This window comes from Falco cherrug, chromosome Z (assembly GCF_023634085.1).
Source record: "Falco cherrug isolate bFalChe1 chromosome Z, bFalChe1.pri, whole genome shotgun sequence".
Classification (NCBI taxonomy): Eukaryota; Metazoa; Chordata; class Aves; order Falconiformes; family Falconidae; genus Falco; species Falco cherrug.
In genome coordinates this window covers 47,624,496-47,650,587 of record NC_073720.1, presented here as the reverse complement: position 1 = coordinate 47,650,587, position 26,092 = coordinate 47,624,496, and the positions used below count along the sequence as shown (strand labels likewise).

The 26,092-nt window shown below is 36.0% G+C and overlaps 1 protein-coding gene across 1 annotated transcript in view; it reads left to right on the top strand.

The window, feature by feature from the left end:
- Nucleotides 1-21,738, top strand: part of MFSD14B (major facilitator superfamily domain containing 14B) — a 31,746-nt gene extending 10,008 nt beyond the window's left edge. Inside the window, exons 2-12 of the mRNA XM_055699357.1 lie at nt 942-1,037; nt 3,543-3,605; nt 5,854-5,981; nt 6,892-7,006; nt 8,801-9,019; nt 10,139-10,252; nt 10,803-10,874; nt 12,863-12,975; nt 13,887-13,984; nt 15,706-15,863; nt 20,115-21,738. Of these exons, the coding sequence (XP_055555332.1) occupies nt 942-1,037; nt 3,543-3,605; nt 5,854-5,981; nt 6,892-7,006; nt 8,801-9,019; nt 10,139-10,252; nt 10,803-10,874; nt 12,863-12,975; nt 13,887-13,984; nt 15,706-15,863; nt 20,115-20,318 (1,380 nt within the window). The 3' untranslated portion in view covers nt 20,319-21,738. The remainder of the gene's footprint in view (nt 1-941; nt 1,038-3,542; nt 3,606-5,853; nt 5,982-6,891; nt 7,007-8,800; nt 9,020-10,138; nt 10,253-10,802; nt 10,875-12,862; nt 12,976-13,886; nt 13,985-15,705; nt 15,864-20,114) is intronic.
- The last annotated feature ends 4,354 nt before the right edge of the window (nt 21,739-26,092 follow it).

Sequence of the window (26,092 nt, the reverse complement as noted above, 5' to 3'; positions counted from 1 at the left end):
ACTGTTCCTTTCTAAGAACTCCCAGTCCTGTGGGAGTGTAATGGCTTTGGATTGGCTAGAAGCATTGAAAAAGTATTTTCTACAGGACAAGTGATAAGGAAAAGGGTAATTTTAGAACCCAGAAAATTTGTAGAAGAGCTACTGTGGCAAGGGGCACAGAAATGGAAGAAAGCAGAAGCTGCTTAAATGTGCATTACCCAAGGGTTCTGCCTGGTTCATCGAAACAACAATTCCAGATCTCTCATCTGGGATCCTGTCCTTGGATCTTGAACAGCAGCAGTTTCACAGCATCACGAGCTCTTCTGTAGTTTGTTAATTCTTCCTGGGATTACTTGTTGACCAGTAGCATAGCTCCTGGATCTCTAGTCCATGGGCACATACAAGCATGAAATCAATTTATCACCTGTCCACAGAAAGCAGTTGTACAGATGGCATAAGCTACCCCTTCCTTTCTCGTGCTTTGGCACTTTCAAATAGAAAAATGGATGTTATTCTGATCGTGTGCATTGTCACAGCTTTGTTGGAACAGTGATGTGATTTTCGTAAAGCAGATATGTTCTGTTGCCACTTGTGGAGGTTAGTAGGGAGAGTTAGCATGGTTTGTCACGCTGCAGTGGAAGGGTTGTGATTAGTGCTTATGAGGGAGGAAGCCTAAATGCCCCACTGGAGGTGAGAACAGTACAGGGCAATGTCAGGCATGGGGAAAACAGTTCTCTTCAGTCAGCAAGAGTTTGAGGGAACAAACTCTCTCAAGTGCCCTAGAGATTTTTAGTAGTTTCGTAATAACTGTTCTCCACCCTTGTTTGGCTTGTTACTGTTCCCAGGGGCTTGGTAGTAGGTCATCCTGAAAGCTGGCTGTGCTCAAAATACATTTGTAAGAGATCTTTGCACATGTAACAAACTGGATATGTACAACAACTGTGTGTATTTTTCTTTCTTAGCAACAAGGTATTGGCCGGCCAAGTGTATACCATGCGGTGGTGGTCATATTTCTAGAATTCTTTGCTTGGGGACTCTTGACAACTCCAATGCTAACGGTAAGTATTACTGCCAAGATGACAGCTGAGCAATGATGACAAAAGTTATTTTTCTAATTCCTAGAGATCAGGGGTTTTAATTTATTTTACATTTCCTGCTTACCTCATTAACTGAATTCCAGGAATCTTAACATTCAGCATTGCCCAATAGTAGTGTACTGCAGCTGAGATATGAACTGCTGAAACACTAAAAGATAGTGAAAAATAAATTAGCAGTACACTGTACTACTCTTTAGCTTTTATTTGCCTTTTAGAGTAAGATCAGTTTAGTGTATAGATGAAAGTGTCTCTGGAAACTCTGGCTTTTTTAAGCCTTCATAGTTCAATTCATCTTCCAGACATAACAACTGAATAAACTATACATTTCATAGTAATCTTTGTATGCTGTTGTAGGCTGGCTGTTTTGTCAGCATGTAGTTGGAAGTAAAACATAAAGGCTTTCATGTAAGAATTAGATTTTATAAGTATTTAATCTGAAATGCAGTTTTCCAGACAAATAGATAATTTGAGTGTTTGGTAATAGGGTATGAAGTCTTTCATCTGAGGACATTGGTCTTACTGAAATCAGGCCTGACTTAACTGAAGTCATCAAAATGTGATAGTTCACTTTTTCATCAGATAATAGAGCATTTTGAACACATGACAAGCAAGGGATTGAAAGACCTTGGAGTTGATAATTTTCCTTCCCCAAAATCCAAATAAAATCATCTACATAACTGTTGAAAGGGGTTTGTCTAACCTTCCTAAAGAGAATCACTGACCTTGGTAATGTAACTTAATAATGAAAACCATGTTAACAGCCTTCCTTGAAGTAGATGTCTCACTAAATGACCATCCTTTCATGCTGTCTTGCCAGTGTCAACATATAGGGAAGCTTACAGAGTTTGGTTTTTTTTTCTTAAGCAAAATGCACAACTTGTAAGTCGCCCAGGCTTGCCAGTTCTCTTTTAAAGGGATAATGTCCAAACAGTAGTCTTTAAAAAAGCCCTCCACTTTATTAAAACTGTGTTAGAGGGGTTCTTCAGTAGTTCTTCAATAGTGTATTCCAATTGAAATAGTTCCATATGAATTTCTATTGTTAGTCACATGCAGCTGAAATGTTAGTTCTTGAAATTAGTATTTATCATTGTGCTAGGTCTAATAGGAGTGTTCTGAAATGCTTGTATTGTAAAGCTAAATTCTTGTTTTGACTGAAGTATGTGGATTCAGTACAGATGTGGTCTTCAATGTCTTGTGCTTTGAATGCTGTGTCCCTCTCATGTGGTCTTGAGTACTTGAATAAGAGGCTGTTGCATTGGACTGAAAACAGTTTAAAGCACTGAGTTACAGTAATGGTGTAACATCTCAGAGACGTGTAGATGACTTCAGTGTTCTTGAGGTGATCATCTTTATTTGTAATCAGCTTTGCATACACTGAAAGGCTGCTGTTTGTTTTAAATAATTTCAAATCTGGTTTGATACTTTCTCCATTCATACCATAAAATCAGTGGTCAAACAGGTGCAGAATTGGTTTAAATACCTAAACAGAACATGAGACCAAAAGGAGGAAGGGGTGTAAATAAGCAGAATTATCTGACCAGTAGTTAACATAGGAACAACCACTTTTATTAAACCTATGATTTGAGGATCTCAGTCATTCTTGGAAAACAATGCGGATACTTTTTGGTGACACAGGTATTGTGTTTCTTCAGGCTAGTGGCTTTGTCAATATGCATATAAATTTCTGCAGTTGTTGGTATTTATAGATAACAACAGCAAATTATTTTGAAGTGTGTGTGCATACAGGCTCCGATCATTGCAGTAACTTTTTTAATCGACATAGTAGCACCTACGAATCCTTTTAACTGTCTTTTACATTTGTGGTAAATCTGTTTAGTGTAGATTAACTTGCTTGCCCTTGAATTGAGACTGCTGGTAAGGCACTTACATGAATTCATAGCTGGACTTAAAGCATACGTGAAATGCTCAGAACTGTTAATAGTATTTTTAAGCATCTACTTGTTTCCCAGAAGTGTTTATAATGGTACGAGTATTGAATATCTGCAATTTGTTTAACAGCAGTTTGAACAGTGTTTTGGGCAGTTGTGAGTATAGCACTGTTTCTTTTCTTGATGGAGTAAGTTAGCTGAATCTCATTTTCACTCATAATTGGTAACAATGATAGAGTCAGCTTTTTGAAGTTATTATATATCTCAAGAATTCTGTAATTTGTACCACATGGAAATGCTTTTTCCTTATGTTGAACCCTGTTTTGAACAAGTACCCACACCAAACAGTCTCCACAGTACAGTGTAGTTTGTGCCAGCAGAGGGATTTATGCCAATACATTGATATTAAACCTTGACAATATTTTCTTATGAAAATAAATAAGGGTATAACTCTGAGTGAAGATAACCTTTTTAACAAGTCCTGGTAGAGCTATCCTCTTGTACAAATAATATTCAAACTTTAAACCAATTTTCTCATGTCTGTCCTGATTCAAATAATGTTTTTTTCCCCTGTCAGGTCTTACATGAAACATTTTCCCATCATACATTTTTGATGAATGGTCTTATTCAAGGTGTTAAGGTAAGGTATTTTTTTTAAACGTGTGACCTAAATATTCTGTATGTTCCTATATTGTAATTTGTCTCTCCTGCATTCTCTGTAAGAACATAAAAAGCACTGAGAATGTAAGTAATTCTTAAAACATTTTGTCATTGTAATGGTTGTGTTCTTGGGCACAGTTCAAGTTTTGCTGCAAAATGGTAGCATCTTGAAACAAGTGGAATATTTCTCAGAAGTTTAAAATCCTCTCATCTGAATAGGTACCAGTTGTAGCTATTGTAATCTTGATAAGGATCCTTCCGAGAATTGTGGTAGGTTTTTAATATCTGCTTCCTAATGTCAGATGGTTTATATCAAAAGCAGATTAATGCAGCCATGATGATACTATTAAGATAAAAAATGTAGCTCTTACAAATGCTGTGATTTTGTCTGAGACATAGTATAAAAGCTAATTTTCATCAGGGTGGTTTATTTTTTGTCTTCCTGGTCGTCTTTTAATCAAAATTTGAGCGTTCTGTGATAGTGAATATGTTCAGAGCAGCTTATAACTTACTTATACCACTGCATTCACACAGTGGTCATGCTGGATTGTTGCCACAAAAAAAGCTTGCCAAATTTCTGTAACGTAAGTAAAACTTGAAACTCTCTTCTTTGCTAGCTGTCTTACTGAGAGTCTTCAAAGCACGGAGTGTAACTTATGACTAAATTAATTTATAGCACCCAGAAATGTATTTAACTTTGTATTCTGTAACAAAATCTGAAGTGTTGTTTTTAGTTGAAGTACATCACATATTTTAGATGGACTTGCTGTCAATATCTTCCATGGTGGATTGGCAGAACACCATGCACTGGGCATGTCAGGATGTCTCAGACTGAAAGAATGAGTTTGCATTGTTCTCTTAGAAAAACAGAGTTCATGTTCCTCTTCCTGTTTTCTTTCAACTCTGTTCCTTCACAGTGCAGTGTAAAATATAAGTAGTGAATGGAAGGTTCCCCATATATTTTCTACAGAGCATATATGTAAAAGAGTGCATTGATACACCATGATCTTAATGTATGTATTGCTCTAATAGGTGTAATAAACAGGGGAGCATGGCGTGAGCTTGGACTTCAGTGTCCAGTATTTTCTTAAAGTGCTGTTTATGAAACATCAAAAGTGTTTCAGTTGACAGCAGAATGTGTTAGTTCATATTCTACTGAAATCTGACTCTTAAGGAGCAAAAACAGTTTCAGCTGAGTAAGATGTCTTAACTTTCCTAGGATCCGGTGATCTGGCTTTATAGCTTTTGCTCTGAATTTACTTTGAGATCATTGGAATCAGGGTTGTTTATTGGGATTTGGCAGAATAGTGATTTAGTACAGTAGTCTGTACACATGTTAAACTTGTCTGGTGTTTATAATAGCAAATATTTCGTTAGCTAAAGTTAGTTGGAGTGGACTTCCAGTGTATTGAGGTGCTTACAGAGCCATGTATTTACTAATGTTTGGACTTGTGACAGAGTTGAATTGATGAGAGAACAGTATACTAGTTAGAAGGAAGATGCATCTGTTCAGGAGGTTTTAGAGTTAAACCTGTGAAAGACTGTACTTACATTAATTCTTCTGTGTAATACAAAACAGATTTGAGGCCTAGATTTTAGGACTTTGTGAAATGCTGAAAAATGTAGTATTTGATCCTTAGTCGGTTTATTGCATGACAGTTGTGCCTATACATCTGACTTCTGCCACCGGAATATTGGTATGTTCCACTATCTCAAGTTGTCAGGCTTGCTGAAACGGCCCTCATAGTTCTTGCAATGTACAAATGTCATGTACATGATCAATATCTAGTATACTGAAAGCCGTAGGTGTTCTGTTTAATTTGTTTCAGAGAACAGTTAGATTACTGAAAACTTAAGGACAGTCCAAGTTAGAGGGGAATTTGGGTTTGGGACCTAACACTGGTCTCGTGTTAGAGGCTGAGAAGATGTCTTTTGTGAAACTAGACTGTAGATTTTTAAGAAGATTTTGCAGTCTGTAGTAGTTCTGTATTGAATCAAATTGATCTTGAAAAAACGTATGCCTTTTTAATGCACTCAAGTTTAATAATTTGAAACAATACATCAGAATCACAGAAAAGTAGACTGTAGGAGAATTTGTGTACAGTTTGTTATCAACACTTCTATGTTTAATTTCAAATCAAATTGCAATTTTTGGTACTTTTTTATATTGTGGTTAAAGTGAAACTTGGAAATGTAAGTATAGACATATTGTTTTTCTTGTGTCACAGGGATTTTTGTCCTTTCTCAGTGCTCCGCTAATAGGTGCTTTATCAGATGCATGGGGAAGAAAATCTTTCCTTCTTCTTACAGTTTTCTTCACCTGTGCCCCAATTCCATTAATGAGAATAAGTCCGTGGTAAGTGGTACAGACTGCAGTAGTGAGCTGCTCAGTACAGCAGAAATTCAATCAGAGGAGTGGTTTCGGGAAGTGGGAGGATAATAAAAGGGAAGCAGTTTTCCTTTCAAGATGTGATTGCATTATTCTGGAGTTTTCTGTTTAAGAGGCATTAAAACTGTGTATCTTATAAGTAGAAATTATACAATAACTAAATCACATTCCATTCACACAAGTACAACAGTAATTGCAAATTTTTGGTAGCCCTAACTCAGTTTTAACCTCAGCTGTTAACATTTTTCCCTCTGAGGACCGATAGTGCTGTAATAAAACATATTTTTAAAGCTAAATGACCCTTAGAGTCTACTGACCACGGAAAAATATAATTGCTGCAAATGAGACCACAGAAAAATATAATTGCTGCAAATGAGATCTTTTAACTCTTTGATTAGGCAACTTTGGAGTCTTAACTGAGTGGAATTGACTTGGTTTCAGTTTCATTTACATTCATTGTGAAACTTGGGAGGATTACAAAAGAACCTTGTGTGTGCAGAGTTCGGCTTCCAAAGCATTATATATGATAGTTTATTCCTTAACTGGTTGAGAAACTGAGTTCTAACGTAGTTCCTTTTTTATAACTTAAACTTGCTTCAGCTTTTTGAGAGTGTGAAAATGTATAGATACCATGGCCTGAAGGGGCCATTTCTTCTTTTAGGCTGATGTAAACAGTAGAATATAAAAGTTAAAATAATTAAATATAAAAAAATAAAATTCCATTTTCCAATATTTAAGTGAGACTTAAATCTCCAGTAAAGCTCTGCTAGTTCTTGAGGAACACTACTCATAGCTTAAATACAAACTTGCTTGATTAGTAGGAGAAAAGAAAGAGGTCTTAGCTTAAACTTTCTAATTGTTGCTTTTAAATCATTAGGTGGTACTTCGCTATGATTTCAGTATCTGGAATCTTCTCTGTTACCTTTTCTGTAATATTTGCCTATGTAGCTGATGTAACACAAGAACATGAAAGAATTACAGCCTACGGACTGGTAAGAGACGCTAAACTTGATGAAAAGGTCAGATTATGACCTTCATATTGAACTTGTGTTTTGATGCACAGATTGTTTCCTAATTAATGTAATGAGGTTGATAGAGAAAGCAATGAACTGTGCGTCAAGTCACTGCGTTAGAATTTGGGAAATCTAATTTAGACTTTTTACTGCTGCACAGAGCAGTCTGTGCTTATAGGAACAGAGTAAGAATTTGATGACTTTACCTGCATAGAGGGCATGTGTAACAAAACATATTTTAAGTTTCACAGTCGGAACAAGAAATGTTGTTAAAGGCAATGCAAGTTATTTAACACTTGATCTGGCATATTTTCCCACCCACCTGTAAATTGCACTTTTAGTTTACATGAATTCTTTTTAATATGGAATGGCTTTTTCTGTAGTCAAAACAGGCAGAAAGGATGAAAATGCGTAATGCAGTGTTTTTAGTAGTAGTTGTGACCTTTTTTAATTAGCAAGGCAAGAGGAAAATAGTTCAGTTAGTGTGAATGAGCCTTTCCAGTAATAATGTAATTCCTGGTTAGTTTGCTTTCCTGAGTATCTGTATTGGTTTAGATTTTGGAGGCCTATTGGTAGATGCCTTTAGCCTTTGAACGTCAGTTTATCCCTCCATCATCTGTGCATCTGTTTTCACTGTACAGATATTAATGAACTTGATTTTTTGGCTAACTAATTTACTTTGAGCTGTTAAGGCAAAAAATAAAGGCAAACCTTAAGGACATACGGTTCCTCAGATGTTGATGTAACAGTTAAGAAAATAAAGAACTTGGTACCTTTGAACCAAACTTGTGTTTATTGTTGTAGTAGAGCACAAAGCAGCTTTAAAAGTTCTGAAATTCCCACTTTATTTCCTCTGCCTATAAAGAAGTCTGTATATTTGGAGCATATATTTGCCTGCCTTCAAACAGTGCTTTGTTAACAGCTTGATCTAAAAGTCTGTAAAATACAGACAAAAGTGCAGTTGGTTTGATGAGGTCTGTATCCCTAATCAGTTTGTTATAGTTTTCCTTAGGAATTTTTTTCCTAACTTGGTGTAAAGCTAAATTTCTAGCTTGTTTTCTTAATTAGTCTATAAAATAGTTATGCAGTGCTTTTTATTTTAGGGACTGGAAAAGAGTGGTACTTAAAAAAACCAAACAAACTAGCTTTATTCAAACCTTTTCTGATGATTTTTATAGTGAAATTTAACTACAGCCCTTATTTTTCATCATGTTCTGCCGTATGTGAATATAGTAAGTGATGTGTTCGTAGTTGCATGTCACTGCAACTTAGGATGAAGCCATTATAGTTGTTGTTGAAGTTGTTGTCATAGCTAATGATTTTCTACTTTGCTATCTAGTGGTAGCTATGTATTTTAAATACAAACTGTTAACAAAGGCATTATGTATTACTCAGAGTGCTGAGGCTCAGGTTCATTTAGGCAGGCATTTAGATGTCCTGACAAGTTTTTCAGTGAAATTTCGTTAAGATTCATACTTAGAAAACAAACGCCATTTTAATCTGTTCAAAAGTAAGACCCGTTTTCCTTTGAGCCGAAGTCAGTCTTTGGTTGCAAATTCTGTCTTGTATGATACGCTGTGGAGGAGGTTGGAGAAACTTTATTTGAGCCCATGTATGTGTACTGTCTTAAGTTACTTATTTGTTTGTTTAAACTTATATTTTGACTGGTGTTTTTTTTTAAAACTGCACTTCTGGGGAGGGCTGGTATTGATCAAGTTACTTTGTTTTTCTGCAGTGGCAGAGTAACAAGTTTGAAACTGTTCTTGTGCATAGGTATCTGCCACCTTTGCAGCAAGTTTGGTAACTAGTCCTGCCATTGGAGCATACCTGTCTGCTAGCTATGGAGATAACCTTGTTATACTAGTGGCCACATTGGTGGCTGTTGTGGACATCTGCTTCATCTTGCTAGCTGTACCAGAATCTCTGCCAGAAAAAATGAGACCTGCTTCATGGGGAGCATGTATATCATGGGAACAAGCAGACCCCTTTGCAGTAAGATGTACTTCATTAAGTAATTAATAATTGATGATTAATTATTATTAATAATAATTTGCATTAGGTAAGCTTGATAAATCTTTAATCTTAGCTTGAATATTCAGTATACCATAATCTCTGTTCTCCACTGTCGCACAAAAAGATCTAGATAAATCTAAAACCAAAAATCAAACCAAACTTTGCGGATTAAATGATTGTTGAATAGGAAACAATGTTTACTGTGAAATCTAAAGGGAAACTGCTTTACTTTTCTAAGTTACTTTCTCTGTTTTATTGTAAGAGAAACGCTGAGTTCTTATACTGCTGCAGACCCCAAACCCTGATCTTTTAAGGGTTTTCCATATTTATTTTATGGTTTGTACTTTTGGTTGGCAATATCTCTCTCCACTCTTGGTGATACGTGATTTCTTTTTAATATAGAATGGATCAACGATACCCAGTTTGTCTACACATATATATAAGAGGGGTTAAAACATATCATGTGGTCTTTCTAGTAACTTGTTCATGTATTCTCACTTAGCTAAATTGTGTTTGTGTTACACCTTAATATCTTAAAGAGAGGAAAGAGTGATTGTTCTTCATGAGATCCATCCTGCTGGAACTAGTTGTGCATGTTGAGAGATGAGTGACATGCCTGAAAGACTGCAGTTAAAGAATTTGTTTTCCACAGTTTGCTACTCAAGGTGATTCATATTATGGGTGAACAAGAACAAGAAATGTACAAGGAAAAATACTCTTGTAATTTGGGCAGAGAAATAGTTGTAATGAGGCTATATAATTTGCTAGTGTCTTTCAGAACAGATTATGATGATCAATTAGAAGACATTATGCATTTCCCTAAATATTATTTGAATCTGTTTTCAGTGAATACTTTTAATCTGGCATTGAACAGTAGCTTGAAAAATGAAACAGAAACTTTGCAGAATTGGATACCACAAACCTTATATAATAGGGGGTTATTTCTAACTTGATGTTCAGCTGTTTCTGTGTGTGATTTTTTTTTTTTTTACCCTTATATGTGGGTAAAAATGGATTTGAAAAAAGTAAATCCACCTTCTACTTCCTTTAGACTTTGAGTAAATGTTTCAATACTTGTTTTGTTTCTTTGTTTTACAGTCTCTGAAGAAGGTTAGAAAAGATTCTACGGTTCTCCTGATCTGCATTACAGTGTTTCTCTCCTATCTGCCTGAGGCTGGCCAGTATTCTAGTTTTTTTCTGTACCTGCGACAGGTAAATGTTGGTGTCTTCACATCTTACTAAGGATGTTTATATAAGTATTCCCCAAGACCTGCTTCTTGTGGAAGGTTTTGCTCAGAAACTGCTTTCTGACAAAATAACTGCTTTAAAAAATAAAGGCAGGGTACTTTGCTAAGCCAAAAGCTGAATAACACTTGATTTCCGATACATAAGTCCTGCCATAGCTTAAGCATGTGTTCATACAGTTAAGCAGACCTTTCTTCCCATTCAGTGCAGCAGTTTGTATGTCTTGAGGTGGGATCTTCCCTGTTGAAGAGCTATTGTGTCTGGGAGTGAGCGGAGAACTTCAGTTTCCAGATACACGACTTCCTCTGTCTCCTTTTTTCAAGGCAGTGTTCTTTTCTTGTGTGGATTTCTTGGCAAGCAGTTGAGTTAAGGATTGTTCATGAAAGTGTACGCTTCCTGTATGGATTTAGAATTATAAGCAGGGATCAGTGTTTCACTTGAAGAAGATATGTCATTGCTAGTGATTGTCCTGGGTTGTGTTCAGCATTTGTTTTATGCATTTTCTGCTTCTCTTCAGATTATAGGTTTTGGATCTGCTAGCATTGCAGCATTTATAGCTGTGGTAGGCATACTGTCTATAGTAGCTCAGGTAAGCTTTATTCTTTTTAGTGTGTTATTAGAAAGTACAAACTGAATGCTAAGGCATGGTCTTCAGACTATGAAGCTTGGCCGTAAACTTCGTACATGCTCTAAAAGGCTAGTGTATCTTGCATTCACTTAACGTTGCATTCATGTATAGTCTGTGTAAATGTCTTGCTTTAAATCTGCTTTCCTTGAAAGTACTGGACCTGGACATCAGAAGATGAAATTAAAATTTGCTAAGCTTGGATCAGTAAATTTACTGGAACTCTGGCTTTAAAATTATTTAGGAAATTGGTTACTTAATGCAAGGCCTTCTGAAGGGGAACATGTTATTTATTTTAAGAAAGAATCATGCTACTTGCACCTTTCAGTCGGCTCATGCTCTCGATCTTGCATGCAAACAGTGCAGGTGTTGACATGGTCTGTCCAGAGTTACTCAGGGTCAGCACAAAAGCTGAGGGACTATGAGGCTTTGGTATATTGCTTTCATACCTCTTAACTGGCAACACTGAACTGGGTTTTGGACAGGTCCTTTATACCTTTTAGAAATCAAACAGTTTTTATGATGCCGATTTTGGTATCTTTATTGTGCAGTTTGTCCTCCTGTTGTGATAACAGAAGAGGAATGGCACATACAATATGCTGCAACCTTGTTGCCATCCTTAGCAGAGTGGAGGTCTTAACTGTTTTGATGTAAACAACACATTCTTCAGTGTTCACCGCTGGTGTCAGTTGTATACTTCCTTATCAGTTCAAGTCGTTATTTTAGTCCTTGCCCCGTGGCTTGTTCTGATGCTGTTATGTATGCTCACATTTGTCAGTCACACTTTATTCAGATTAGTATTTTTGCTGAAAATCTCTAAAATGGCAGCCCTTGTGTTTCATCATTCTCAGTGTTGAAATGAGGAGGTTCTGCGTTGATTTTTGAACTCTTTGAAGAGTGCTTATTGAAATAAGCTTTGCTTCGTAAATACTGATCTATGTTGGCATGTTGGATATCTCCAGAATGATGTAGATAGAATTACTGTATTTTTGCTATTTAGCTTTCAAACTAGCTTTGTCTTATGAATGAGAAACAAGTAAAGTAGTGCAAGATGTACATGAGAGGAAGTGTGTGCTGCTTTGCAGTCCCTCTGGTTCCTTTTCTTTGGATTTTTATTAATGCATTGCTGAATTTCTTGTGTTAAAGAAAAACATGTACTCTGTTAACTGAGTGAAGTTGTCCATATGGACTTTGGACAAGGAGCAGTCTGCTCCTTGCCACATGAGTGTGTTGCTGCTGTATGTGAATTGCGATCTCTTTTCACTCAGCAGAAACACTCCTAACAGATGAAAAACAGTGGCCTTCCTTCAGGTTTAGTTTCCATGTGCAAATGAAAAGGTCATATCAGTGGTGTAAAGAATCAGCAGAAAATGTAATTTAAGATGCTTAGAAATTTGCCTTGGCCAAATTTCTGTGCATGTGGTGAAGTTGGAAAAGCAGCAAGATTTACTTGCTGGTTTTAGTTGTAAAATTGGATAGTAATTCATCTGACCTAAAGAGATCACTTTTTTCTGAAGTAAGTGTATTTTTTCCCCTCTGGTGTTTGCAGATACTGGTAAATTCAACCCATATCCAACCTGTACTATCTTAACTTGGTAGCAGCATTTACCATGGAACTCTCTAGTCTGTAATGGAACAGAATTGCAGAGGTGGAAATGAGAGCCTGTTCAGAGTGGAAACGGACACTGAGATACAATGTCCATAATGAAGGCAGTACCTTGCCTTCTTGATGTCTTGAAGCAGAAACACTTTAATAGTTCAGAATGTCTGTACATCAAATATTGATATGACTAGTCTGCATTTTTAACTTAATACAGGAGAAGTAAAAGCATGAGTAGTGTGAATTTCCTTGTCTGTTGAAAGGTCTTCTGTATTGCTTTGTGTAGAAGGAGAAATTATTTTAGCAATCTGGTTTTTAAAATAACATTTGGATGAATCAATTTCTCTTACAGACTGTGTTTCTCAGTATCTTGATGAGGTCTATAGGGAACAAAAATACAGTTCTTCTTGGCCTTGGCTTTCAAATCCTTCAGTTGGGTTGGTATGGTTTTGGATCTCAGTCTTGGTAAGCATGCATTTTCATAGGTACATACCTGTTAAGGAACTGAAGATATTTTTTGCAAAATGTTCTTCCATTCAGTTCTGTCATCATGAGTATTTAAATGTTTTGTGAATTAAGTATTCTCATTTGCATGGTATTACCTAAGTCTGGCTTGTATTTTGCACATGTAGAAATGCTAGAATTTTCCAGATACATAGTGGAAGTTGAAGACTAACAGCCCTTTTGAAAAAGGAGTCTTTGCACCATTATGGTCCACTGAGTTTTATGTCTACAAATGTGGTTAAAACTTTTTGTTAAACTCACAAGCTAGTAAGTGGTATTTTCTCTCCAATAATTCCACTATATCCATTCAGTCAATCGATTACTGGACCTCTGCTTTTTTTCTTTCTGTTCTCTTACTATAACTATATTTGGTGTTGGAAACTATCTAGAGCTTCTTTTGTTGCAAAAACTGAAGTAAAATGAACTAGAACCATAATAAGCTGGAGCGGCTTTTTCTTTACAAAGTTTGACCTGCTGACAGTGATGAATGCTTGTTCTTTATCAGAGCACTTCCTAGTGAGTTATACAAATTAGAGAACTGCCTCACTGGGACACCCTGTGAAATTTTTCTTTTTTACAGCCTTTGGAGAAGGAAAGCCTGTGCATCACTCCTACTCCCCTGTTTTCCTCTGCTGTAGTAGCTAGTGTAGAATCAAATGTGCTTCTATTCCAAGAAGCTCAGGGTAATTTGTAGGAAGGGAGCAGAAGACAGCCCTGAACAGATCATTTCCAGTCTTTAGATACTTCAATAAGAGTACTTTTGAAAGGGCATCAAGCCTTGAATGAGGGTACCCTTGTGGCCCTTTTCAGGGGAGTGGGGTGTAATTATATGGGCAGGCTCATTTTTAATTCGAAGTATGTATTTAACACAGGATGATGTGGGCAGCAGGAGCTGTAGCAGCAATGTCAAGCATTACGTTCCCAGCAATCAGTGCTCTGGTTTCAAGAAATGCAGAGTCAGATCAACAAGGTGAGTGTTAGATGAATTTCTGTTTCAACATCAGACTACTTTCTTGGATGACTCTTCTGTCTAGAAAGCAGCATATTTACCTAGGTGTACTTTTCAAGTATGTTGAATCAGTTTCTTGGGCAGTAGCTGTCCATAGGAAGTCAGCCGATCTGTAGGGAAGAGGCATGTACACAAATTTATCAAATTTGCATTGCAATATGTATACTTTCTGTCTGACCAGCTAATTGTCTTCTAGCTTCCTGTAAAAGTACTACAAAAGCAACAAAACCAGATGTGGTAACTTTCAAGTTGTTGTTTTGTTTTTTTTTTTAATTAAAAGTAATAATCTCTAAGTGAGGATTAATGTAATGGTACCATCTTTTTTAGTTTCCATTAAAAAGGCATCTTTTGAGATTGAAATAAACCTATACAAGAAGCTCTATTCTGTGTGGAAAAGTTGTCCCTATTTGCTTTAATACCTCAGATTTTCAAGGAAAAGAAGAGGAAGCTTAAGGAAGTAGCTGATCTAAGAAGACAGCAAAATTAATTGGTTTTGATATGAATGAGGAATGAACAATCAGAAATAAATTCATTTAAAGTAAAGTGGGGGAAGGGGTCATCACAAAGTAGAACCCTTGTGTATAATAATTGAATTTAGTGTTCTCATTATAAGTATTAGTCTTTAACATTTTACTGCTTGAAGTTAGAGAAGTGTAGTTAATATGTGAGGTATGAAGGAGGTGTAGTTCTAGGAGGCGCATTTCCATTGAGCTTGAAAGTTGCAAAAGACAGTGTTTTGCATGGCTTTTTTAATCATTCTCTTCTCCCCCATTTTTGTTTTGTATTTATGTCATGAATTGAATAGTTAAGTTGAGAGAAGGCACTGATCTTTCATTTTACATAGAGGAAACTACTGTTAATAGTGCAGGCGTACAGTAGTTTCTAGAGTGATATTTTGCCACCTAGTGGCACAAAAATTTTAAGCTTACGTGTCAACCTATGAAGAAAAAAACTTATACAACTTTGCTTTACACTTGTTTTCTTTCCTTCCGTTTTACAAGTTACTGCCTTAGGAAGGAGGTGGATACGCAGACTACTAGTATTGTAAAAATAGTGTTCTGAAGAATCTTAATCTGTAAGATCACCAAAAAACTTCTTACACTTCAGGAAGTTGAAACAGAGATACACCCCTAGAACCTGTATTAATCAAACTTCTAAAATAATCTAATGTAAAACTGCATCCAAGCTAGTACTGCTGCATTTACTGCCCTGAATGAGTTACTTCGTACTTAAATAAATCCTGATTTTTAGACTGGTGGTGGAAGAAATCTGTTACGCAACCCGTAACACATGGATGCATTACTCTAACTTTCACTTGAAAATAAATTGAGCAGGTACCACACTTAATCTCTGCTTTCTTTGTTGTGGGCTTTGGGTGAGGGTGGAAGAACTCTAATAGAGAAAATCAGACTTGCACATAAATGTAGTTGCTCATACTCAAAACTCGCATTACTTCCAGTAGCATGCAAGTACAGTGACAGAACTATGGTCATGCAGAGAATTATTTTAACAAGCCAAGTTGTCTTCAATGTATTTCTTATGATCTTGGTATGCAGACATAATTATGAGATGTGCTATTTTAGAACAGCTATTAGAATATACTCAAGAGCTGTAAGCTGTGAATGTTTCATTCTTTATTTAAAAAAAATAAATAATCCTACTCCTTTATTTTTCTTCATTAGGTGTTGTCCAAGGAATAATAACTGGAATAAGAGGTCTCTGCAACGGCCTGGGACCAGCACTGTATGGCTTTATTTTCTTTCTCTTTCATGTGGAGCTCAATGAATTGCCACCTGATCAGACATCTGGAAAAAAAGCAATGCAAGATACCAGTGATGAGGTGAGTTTAAAATTTGATGTGAAGTTTGCAGTGTAGAACTCGGGGATAAAAATCTGTCATTTTGGTTGATTTAAATCCTTGATACCTAATTCTTGAACTCCTCGATTCTCACTTGTCAGCTTTATTGAACTATTAAGATAGCTTATAACTTAAATTTGATAGTACATACTTAGATTTACGGTAGTAGCAGCTTTGGTTTCAGTAGTCTTAACAGAGCCAGTTAATGTGAATCTACTCATAACACAGTTAAAATTCAGTATTACAGGGAAACATGAAATTTTGACAATAGGAGGGTAATTTTTGTAACTCAGTAAACTGTAACAAGTTTATCTCTGAATCTCACAGCAATAGGTTAATTATTCATGTACACAGTAATTTAGTATACAGTTAAGATATGTTTATGGTTTTTTGTTTGTTTGGGTTGGGGTTTTTTTCAATGACAGTAATAATGCTGTTTATCGTCTTTCCTTACCTGTATGAAACTTGAAGGGTAATGGAGAAGTCAATCCTATACAACATTTTTGGAACTCCCTTCGATCTTTTGTTTTGTTTTGTTTTTGTTTTAAATCCCTTCCGTCTTTGTTTCAGGTCTGCATTTTTGTCTACTTTGTTCTTCCCGATTTGACTTCCAAAATGTCAAATATATGCTTACTAGAGTTTGGAACCTTATGGACTCCTTTTAGTTTGATTGCTCTGACCTCTTCAACTACAATTTCATTGCTTTTTCAAAATACTAAGAATGCACTTTCCAGAGAGGTGATGATCTCTTAGTTTGTCATTAAGCTGATTAAGACAGACAACAGATTAGCTGGTAATAATAAATAAATAAATAAATGGTAGTGTTACTGTGGAAACAAGCCTCTTCCCAGCTATTAACTATAACCAGTGCTTGAACATATTGGTGGCGTGCTCCATAATTTGCTCAAGCAAACAAAGTAGAGTTTTAAAGTAAGAGAGTAAGGGGGTAAAAACACTCTTTTTTCTTCAAAAAGGAACCTGTAGTGAAATATGGAGACCATTAATAATCACAGTTTCAGATTCTCAAGAGCTGTGTCATGCTTCCACTGGATAAAATTTCATTCTTGAACTCTGTTTTTTAAAGCATCAAGTCACGTAAGCTTTTCTTGGGGGCAGGAAGTGTGATGACTTTTTGACCTTGAACATACATTTCTGTTATAAGTAATTTCAGTATGTTCTGTTACTTTAAGAATATCCATGTGTTTTTTTTGTTGAAGTAGTCCAGATGTATTACAGTGGAGTAACTGACTGTTCCAGTAAGTTATAAATGAGTCAGAACTTGTGTAGCAGAATTTTCTAAGACTTAACGGTAGAAAAAATTCCTGCAGTGAAGCCTATATGTAGGCTTCCTTATAAAATAATGATTTTTCTAAACAGTAAGTGGAAGTTAAACCATCATTTCAGACATCCCTGTTTTCTTGAAAACCTACTTAATAAATAAGTAGACTTTTTTTAGTTAGAAGTACAGCAAAATAAATACATATTTGTATAACTAAGATTGTTTTTTCTTCTAATTTCAGTAGGACAGCTCTTATGTTTAATTATGTATGAGCTCATAAACTTCGTTAAATGTCTGTAATTACCCCTACTAATAGTTACCAGGCACCTAACACATGGGACTATCATTCAGGAAAATATTACAGTTCTTTTTCATACTGATTCTTATGTTCAAGTCTAATGTAACAGTGGGAAAGAACCACCATTCAAATATTATATAGGCATAAAAATTGAGCCAAGTAAAATGAGTGGAAATAAAAACCAGGGAATACACGCTGATTAGACAAGGAAAATGTGTACAAGCCTAGCTTACAACACTAGAACTACCATGGATTTGCAAGGCCCAAATGCAAGCTACATGTCTCTTGATCTTGTTCAGTATTTTAAATTGATAATTAGGAGATGCTTTACAGATACACATAGTTTGAAAAACATTTATTTTATTAAATGCTAATAAATCTTCACTAAGAGATGTTTTAATAACAAGTTTAAATGGTCAAGTACCTTGTTTTAAAAAGTTACTGGATGTCTGTGGAACTGCTGTTAACTGGTAAGTCATTTAGTCTGTGACAAGCTTTGTTAATTTTTTTTTTTTATTTAAGCTTGTATTCTACCCCTGCTTGTCCAAAGCTATGAGTGTATAGAAACAGCTGAGAATGCACTGTTACTGTGCTGAACCTTGATCAAACCCCAAGGTGCTGTTAAGGTGAATTAAAAACAGTTCTTCCTCCTTTATTTCCACTACTGTAATAGTGGGGATTATTACAACTACAGGAAATGGATTTTAAAGCTGTTATCAGAAATAGGTTATGTATATAGGTTTTGTTAAAATAATTAATGTGAAGAATAAATTTGTGTAACTTATGACACATTTTACTTTGACAGAAAGCTGTCTTGTCCCATTAAAAAAAAAAAGTTTAACTGCTGAAAGCTGATTATTGCCATAATTTAGTATTGTACCTTTCAGATATAAAGTCTTCTGTGTACACTGATGGACAAAGTGCTAAAACAAATGGTTAGATACCATGGCTTTGTAAACCTCAAATTGTTAGATATAATGGCTTTGTAAACCTCTATATTCCAACAGTAGACAGGGAAATCTGGATACAAATTTCGGTTATTTAATGTGTAGAGTAAATGGATGGGAATACATCCCAGTGGTAATTTCTGGAGGATTATTTTAAGGAGCTTGAACTTGAAGGCAAGTCAGAAAAACAAACAAACAAAAAAGTATTAGATTCTGTTGCTCTAGAGGACTTAAGAACAGGATTTTACTGAATATCACTTTTTTTTCCTTGCGGAAGTGGGAGAGTTGCAGTGTTACCACAGGTCACAGTTGCAATTCTGTTCTGTCAAAGAATTGATGTACCTATTCAAAAAATTGTGTATCTGCTATGCAAAGCATAAACAGTAAAAGCATATCTGGCTTAATTCCTATTTAAATAACTGTTTTCAAAACTGGAGACCCTGAAGAAGAGTGTGAGGTTGCATAACGGTCCACAGTGAGCCCTTACAGCGAACAGGGCAGCCGTAGGCTGTGTTTGGACAGCGATAGTAACTTGGCAATGCAATAAGCAGGGACTGCTGTTCAAAGCTTCTTACTCCCTTCAGTGGAACTGCAGTAGTGGAATATTCAAAAGCTGCTAAGATAAATCAGCTGTTACACTACAGATGAGGATATTAATTTATTACATTTGAGTACTTGTGGGCTTAGCACCACTTGAAGATTTAAGTAATATTGTTAGTATAAATTATGTTAATATGATTATATACTTTAAAGACTGTCAGCTGAAAAATTAGGCCTCTGCTTGTAGTAAGAGTTGAAGCAAGGGAAATATGCTGTTACTTTGTGTTTAATTTCAGCTGCTTTCCCACTTTGTATTAAAATAACTTACTGCATTTCATTTGGTAGAGAAAAAGGACACTGGATTGACAAGTTTAATCTTCTGATTTCTATTTAATTTTAGTTGACAAAGATACAGAGAAGTTGTTCAAGATAAAAAATAGTTGCTGGATTGCTGACACTTTCTCTTGTGGAATTTTGTCATCAAACATAGCTGGCTTAAAATTAGTCTTACAACCTTTCTAGTGCATGCTTTTAACTGGGGTTATGAAATGTGGACAAGTTGTTTTTTAAATTTAAAAACAAACTGCTTAGAAGCAAGAGAGAATAATTCCAAATACCAAGTTATACACGCCAACAGCCTGACTCTGCAGTGAGAACAGTATGTACTGCATAGCCTGCAGTACTTTCCTCACTCATGTATTAGTTTTTGGGAATGTTTATTTAGCTAACGATTCTAATGTATGTCAGCCATAGAAGCTAGTGGAAAAAGTGAAGTTGAAAGATTTACTGAGCATTTCCTTCTGGGTGTTGTGACCTTGTCCTATTAGTCTTCAGAGGAGTCTTGCTGATTTAACAGGCTTGTTGCCTAAAGAAAAAATAAATACAAAGAAGCATCAGTCATTGTTTCATTTGCTAAGCAAGCCTATTGTCAGTTGGTAGTTCTGTGCGTGTTTCTGTTTTTTAGATCACTATGCAGATCAGGTGAGGAATTCTTAGGGACTGTAGATGCAGAAAATTCAGGTTGTGGTATATGTATGAACTTGTTTGCATAACTTTATAGTCACTGTAAATAAGTCTGCCATTATCTCCTGCTTTAATGTTATAGTTCTTAATGCAGAAGTCAATGTCTAAAACTTCATGAATTCTTTGATATGCTTGTTTCCCTGCAGAGAGCAATCATTCCTGGTCCCCCCTTCCTGGCCGGAGCGTGCATTGTTCTTCTGGCTTTTCTAGTTGCCTTATTTATTCCTGAGAACAGCAAAGCCAGCAGTACCAGAAAACACAGCGACAGCATCAGCAGTACTCTGAATAACAACCTGGACCAAAGTAGTGAAGAGGACACTGAACCATTGCTGCAAGATAGCAGTGTATGAAGCCTAACTTCTGAGCAGACTAGGGAACAAATTCATGCACTGAATTGCAGCTCTGGAAGCTTGGTGGGGTCTAGAGAGTATCTGGCCTCTGAATGGAAGGTGGCTGTGTACAGGGGAAGGTCAGATGCTGTACGATACTTGAGTTTGATGCCATACCTACAGGAGGGTTTGTTTAGCATGGCAGGTCACAACTAGACATGATTCTGCCCGATACAGGACTGCAAATGCTATGTCAAATCCTGGTATGGGGTAGAAAGCAGAATATACAGTTGTAATAGATTTTTTTTTTCCCAAAGTTTGAACATTCTGTTCCCAAAGTTATATGCAAAATAATCAGGTTTAATGCAGAACAGTTTCTGCCACCACTGTGAAAGGTTGTTTTGCGTTTCTTACGCCTTTGTCTTCAGGTATGCTACATGTAGCCCTTACAATATAAGAGGGACTGATCTACATGGTTCTGGTATCTGAAGTAGTGGTTATCAATAAAAGTAATTAAATTTCCTGAAGATACATTCTCAAATACTATTTAGTAACGAGAAGTCCAGTAGTTACCAGAAAGCAATGATGAAACTGAGATGCCTTTTGTGGGTGTATGATCACACATGACAGTCGTTACCCATAAATCAAGGTCATATTGAAGTCTTAAACCCGCATTTCAGAACAGTATGTTCTCAGCAGTTAAAGCAAATCCAGATGGCACCTGAGAGCACTGGTCACAATAATGTTTTCTTGTAAAAAATAGAATTTTAATTATAAAAAGAGCAGTGTCAGAAATATGGACACTTGTGACTTCTGAAGCAGGAAAAACAGTGGGTGCCGGAGTAGTTTACATCAAGAAATATGTATATTTATTGCATTTTGTCACTTTATCTGACATATGAAATAATCTTCCCTATTAATTCTTTTCACCCCTGCCTTAATTGCTACTTAGTGTTCAGTTATTAGTCATATTTAGCCTTCATATCACTGTCTTACCTGCTGATATATTCATATCAAATTTCTAAAAGATGCTTTAAAGAAGTTACAAATGGCTAAAAATATGCTAATTTTTAGAGACATTTTATGAAAAAGACACAGATTTATATGTATTTTGTTGCAGTGTAAATGGACCATTAAACCCAACTTTAATGAAGTACTGCTATGAATGTTTTATATGTATGCAATATATGTAGATATTTGTAAGGAGTTTTAATTTTTCCAGGTGGAGCACTGTGTAAATCATGTAATTATAAATGTAACGAGGGTACTGACAGATAAACAGTTTTTTAAAAGGATTGTGTATTGGCTGAACAAATTTAAAAAATATATATTTTGAAACTTGTTCAACATTGGGCAGAGACAACAGACCTTTTGTACTATGCAGTTTGGTTTTTAAGTTAATAAGCTTCCTAATGCATAATAAATCTACATCTTAAGCTTTCTAGGTTTCATGTGTAAGTGTGTTCTTCCAAGTTCACTATTGTGCCTTCCCTTCTTCAGAACAGAAGTGGTTTAATCCTAATTTTCTGGTGAGGTTTACTTGGAATTCAAGTCTGGGCTTTTATGCTGGATATTTTTTTTGCTGCAGGTTGGGCTGCAGTCCAGTAGGTTTTGCATTATCCCAGTGTACAGTGTCTTCAACTTGATATGGAGCTTAAAGAGATCATGGAATATGTTAGTGTTAAAAGTAGCAGTTTTCAAATTTATTACAATTAATAGTATTCTAGCAATGGATCAAATTTTAATTTTTAAAGTAAGATCTCAGAATCACGGAGTGATCGGTGTTGGAAGGGATCTTTAAAGATCACAAGGTAGGGACATCTTTCGCTAGAACAGGTTGCTCAAAGCCCAATCCACCCTGACCTTGAATGCTTCCAGGGATGAGACATCCACAGCTTCTCTGGGCAACTTATTCCAGTGTTGTCATCTTCATTGTAAAAAAAGATTTCTTCCTTATGTCCAATGTAAACTTACCCTTTTCAGCTGAAAACTGTTGCCCGTTGTCTTGTCACTACAGGCCCTCGTAGAACATCTCTGTCTTTCTTATAAGCCCCTTTTATATATTGAAGAGGTCTCCCCGAAGCCTTCTCTTCTCCAGGATGAACAACCCCAGCTCTTGGTCTTTCTTTGCAGGAGAAGTATTCCAGCCCTCTGACCATTTCTGTGGCCCACTTCTGGACCCACTCCAACAGGTCCATGTCTTGTGCTGGGGTACCCAGAGCTAGATGCAAAAAAATATTTTGAGCGTACACCCATACCGTATATAAACTATATATGTGTATTGCTATACTAAAAGTATATTATTAAAAAAATGAAAAAAGGTGAGATCTAGTTTAAGTAAACAATTTAAATGTGTTTATTAGTGGTATGAAATACATTTTTGCTCTCACTAGAAAATTAATAACTCAGTAAGTGATGCTATAGAATACGCTTAATTATTTTTTTTTAAAATCTTGGTTTAACACTGCTGTACAAAGATTCAAAGGTCTGGTTCTAAGTTCATTTTATTTTGATACTTGGTTTTGATGGCTATCGTTACTTAAAAAGATAACTTACAAAGATACAGAGAATCAGATCGTAGTAGTGCATTGATGGCTGTGCTTATTAAGTCACGATGCTCACTTTTCAATCCCATCCACCAGTTAATTAGGCAAAAGTGTTTGTTAAAATTCAAGTAGTAAGTTTGTCTTCCTCAGTGTCAATCGTTTGTTCTTGCAATCTGACTGCAAAGTCTGTTTTTGTTTTTTAACAAATGGATTGAAAACCCAATAAAACTTTTCATCTGGAAGATTCTAAGCAGGTTAAAAAATTGTTTCCAAGTTCAAGTGTACAGTTGTGAGAGTTGTTACAGGTGACACATTTGCACCATTTTTTGCAACAAAACCACATGATGATGGAAATATTTCCAAACTTCTGTCTTCAAAATGCTGTCTCCATACAATAAGTTTCTTTTAAAAAGCAGTTATTTTCTCACTCTTTGTTCAAGTGTCACATTTACTTTGAAGATACAGGTTAAATGTTTTTATTTTTCTAAAAAACTGGCTTAGGTAGCGTAAACTGACAGTCCCTTTTCATCACAGAAAAGGTCAGCAGATTTGGAATACTTGCTTGTCCTTCTGTGAGAGAAAAATATGTACCTATCTTTAAGTTTGACAACTCTTCTAAGCACTTTGACAAGAGATAACTGGTGAGCCTCTGTGGTACAAAAGACTTTTGTGGTCACTCCCCAGCTCTTTCCAATGTATTGAAAAGATTCTAGTATTGAAAGGTCTTGGTTTTATAAAATTAACCACATTCATAACATCTTGGAGCAGTCTGTGTGCTTCTGACTGGAGCACATTTGCTGCACTGGCTTGCCTATGAGTAATCCAGTGAATTAATTTCACTGTTGCTATAACCTTATCCTGGGATCCATTTTTTTTTTATTCCAGTGAAAGCAGCTACTCCATTGATGGTTACAACTTGTACAACTTTTCCATAAAGTATCATTTTTATTAAAGAAAGCATTTACTGTTGAGAACCTGTTTTCTCTAGTACATCTTTTTTTAGGGACTGACAAGGAAGTTCATGGTCATTTTAAAAATGTAGCAAATACCATAAACTGAGACAGGTTAGAAACACCTGTCTTTCATCCAACTGGATAAGAAACCTCCCACACCCTGTAAATTTTTCTAATCCTTGTTTCTTCAAGGAGATTGATCTAAGAGTAGAGGTAAGGGCTTGATTCCCTTGTGTTTAAAGAAGTATACTAAACCATTTTTTTTTTTATTTTCTAGACAATTTATCTTGAATAAGTGTGGAAGAAAAGAAGGTATTATATATTGTCTCTTATTGCCTCAAAAGAACAGTCTTGCTCCATTCCCTAAAAGAGCACTGCAATAAGAGGATGGAAGATGTTGGGCAGTGTTCAAAATACACTCCCAGGCATGGCATTGCTACTACCTGGCTATTGAAGCCTGTGTTTTGTGTTGATACCAAGTGCCTTTTTCTTACATAATTTATCTGTATCAACAAAAACTGACAGTGAACAACAGCCAAACAATGTCAGACGTGTCAAATGACTTTAACACGTGGAAAATGTTGATGTCTTGAAACTTTGCCGTGGTTGTGGTGTTAACATCCAGAAAACCTGTTCTACAGACAGATTTTGTCTTGTAGGCAACTATATTTCTTTCCCTTCTCCCAGTTTTGATAAAGAGTATTTTAAAGTATATTGTTATGCTTTGCAGCAAAATACTGCAGTCTTTTCTGAAGGTGATGCGTTCTCTTTTGTTAGAGATACTTAATCGTTTATGGAGGTGTCTGCTACATGGTATGCAGATACCTCTTTTGACAACTTGATGCCTTTTCTCAGAGCAGTGATTCAAACATCCCTGTGAAAAATAATGAAAGAAAAAAACCAACGAAATTGTTCTAGTAACAGACTGAAGTGTTAAGCACTGAAGAAAAAATGAAACATACAGGTCTATGCATCCTCCCATGTTGCTTACAGTTCCAAAGCATTTTTTTCTTGCTGTCTTACTTGTTTATGCTTGCATAATGACTGAAATGTATTTTGTAATCATCGTTGCATCTGTAACTGGCTTGTAAGTAGATGCAACATCAAACTTCTGTAGGCTTGCCCAGCTCGCCCTCTAGCAAGTACACTTTATGCTCATGCTTAAATGCATTGGGAGTTGTAATTCGATGCAGCTAGTGATCCCAGAAGATTTAAACATGCATTTAATCATTAGTAGAATATTTCAAATACAGTATTTAACAAAGTGTACACAAGGTGTACATTTTATATTTTTGTTAACATTGAGAGAGAAATAAAACTGAAAAGGAAGATTGCAGAATATAAATATTTGCTAGACTATGCCACCTAAAGCCAATTGCATTCCACAGATCCTTGCAAGGCACGCGTTTTGACCTCTGAGAGAGGCTGCAGGCCCCTCTATAGTCCTTAGAGGAAAAAGCTGTTTGCAGAGCTGCTAATTTCTGATCTTAGAACTGAGTGGTTAGGATTTAACATGCTTGGACAATGGGTTTCCATTTTTCCTCAAGAAGTAAGCTTGCCAATGAGTTAACTTTAATTTTTCAACATGAAAGTGTGTTTGGGCAAATATCTTGGGAAATATGGAGCACTGAAAACTCCTGATGATTCTGAAAGCAAGTAATACTAAATAAATCCAGGTATTTTTATTTTTAATGCAAATCATATGAAAACAGACGATGTGGCAAGATCAAGGAAAGACTCCAATTTTTACTGTTTCAGAATAATTCTGAGATTATTTATCTATATGTGAAATACATCAGTGCCTCTACAGCTGCCCTTCCTGAAGGTGAAAGAAAAGAAAAATGTGATAAAGGGCAGACTGTCAGGCAGCATGTTATGAGCAAAACACTTTCTTAGGGTAGAGCCTCACCAAGAGTGGGCTGGTGCCACCTTGACATTACAGCATCTGTCAAAAGGAAAAACAACTCATGACTCTAGGCAATAACTGACGGTAGTAAAAGCAACCAGTTTTCCCTATTTCTCCCATCTCTAGGGGAGAAAAACCATCAAGCTACCATGTAGCAGTAATATTAAAAAGTTCTGCACAGGTGCCTCAAGCAGCTGGTTGAGGTCTTGGTCTTTTATTTTATTAGGAAATACACAAAAGTAAAAGCTTATCTTCAAGTTTGTGGAAGGAGCCCAGGGCAAATATCTTTGAATTTATTTGCTTGTATTTGGTGCTGAATGTAGTTATATTTGGAAAAGGGACTATAAAAATGGAACAGGAAAGATTCCACGTGTGCCCTTTGGGGTAAAT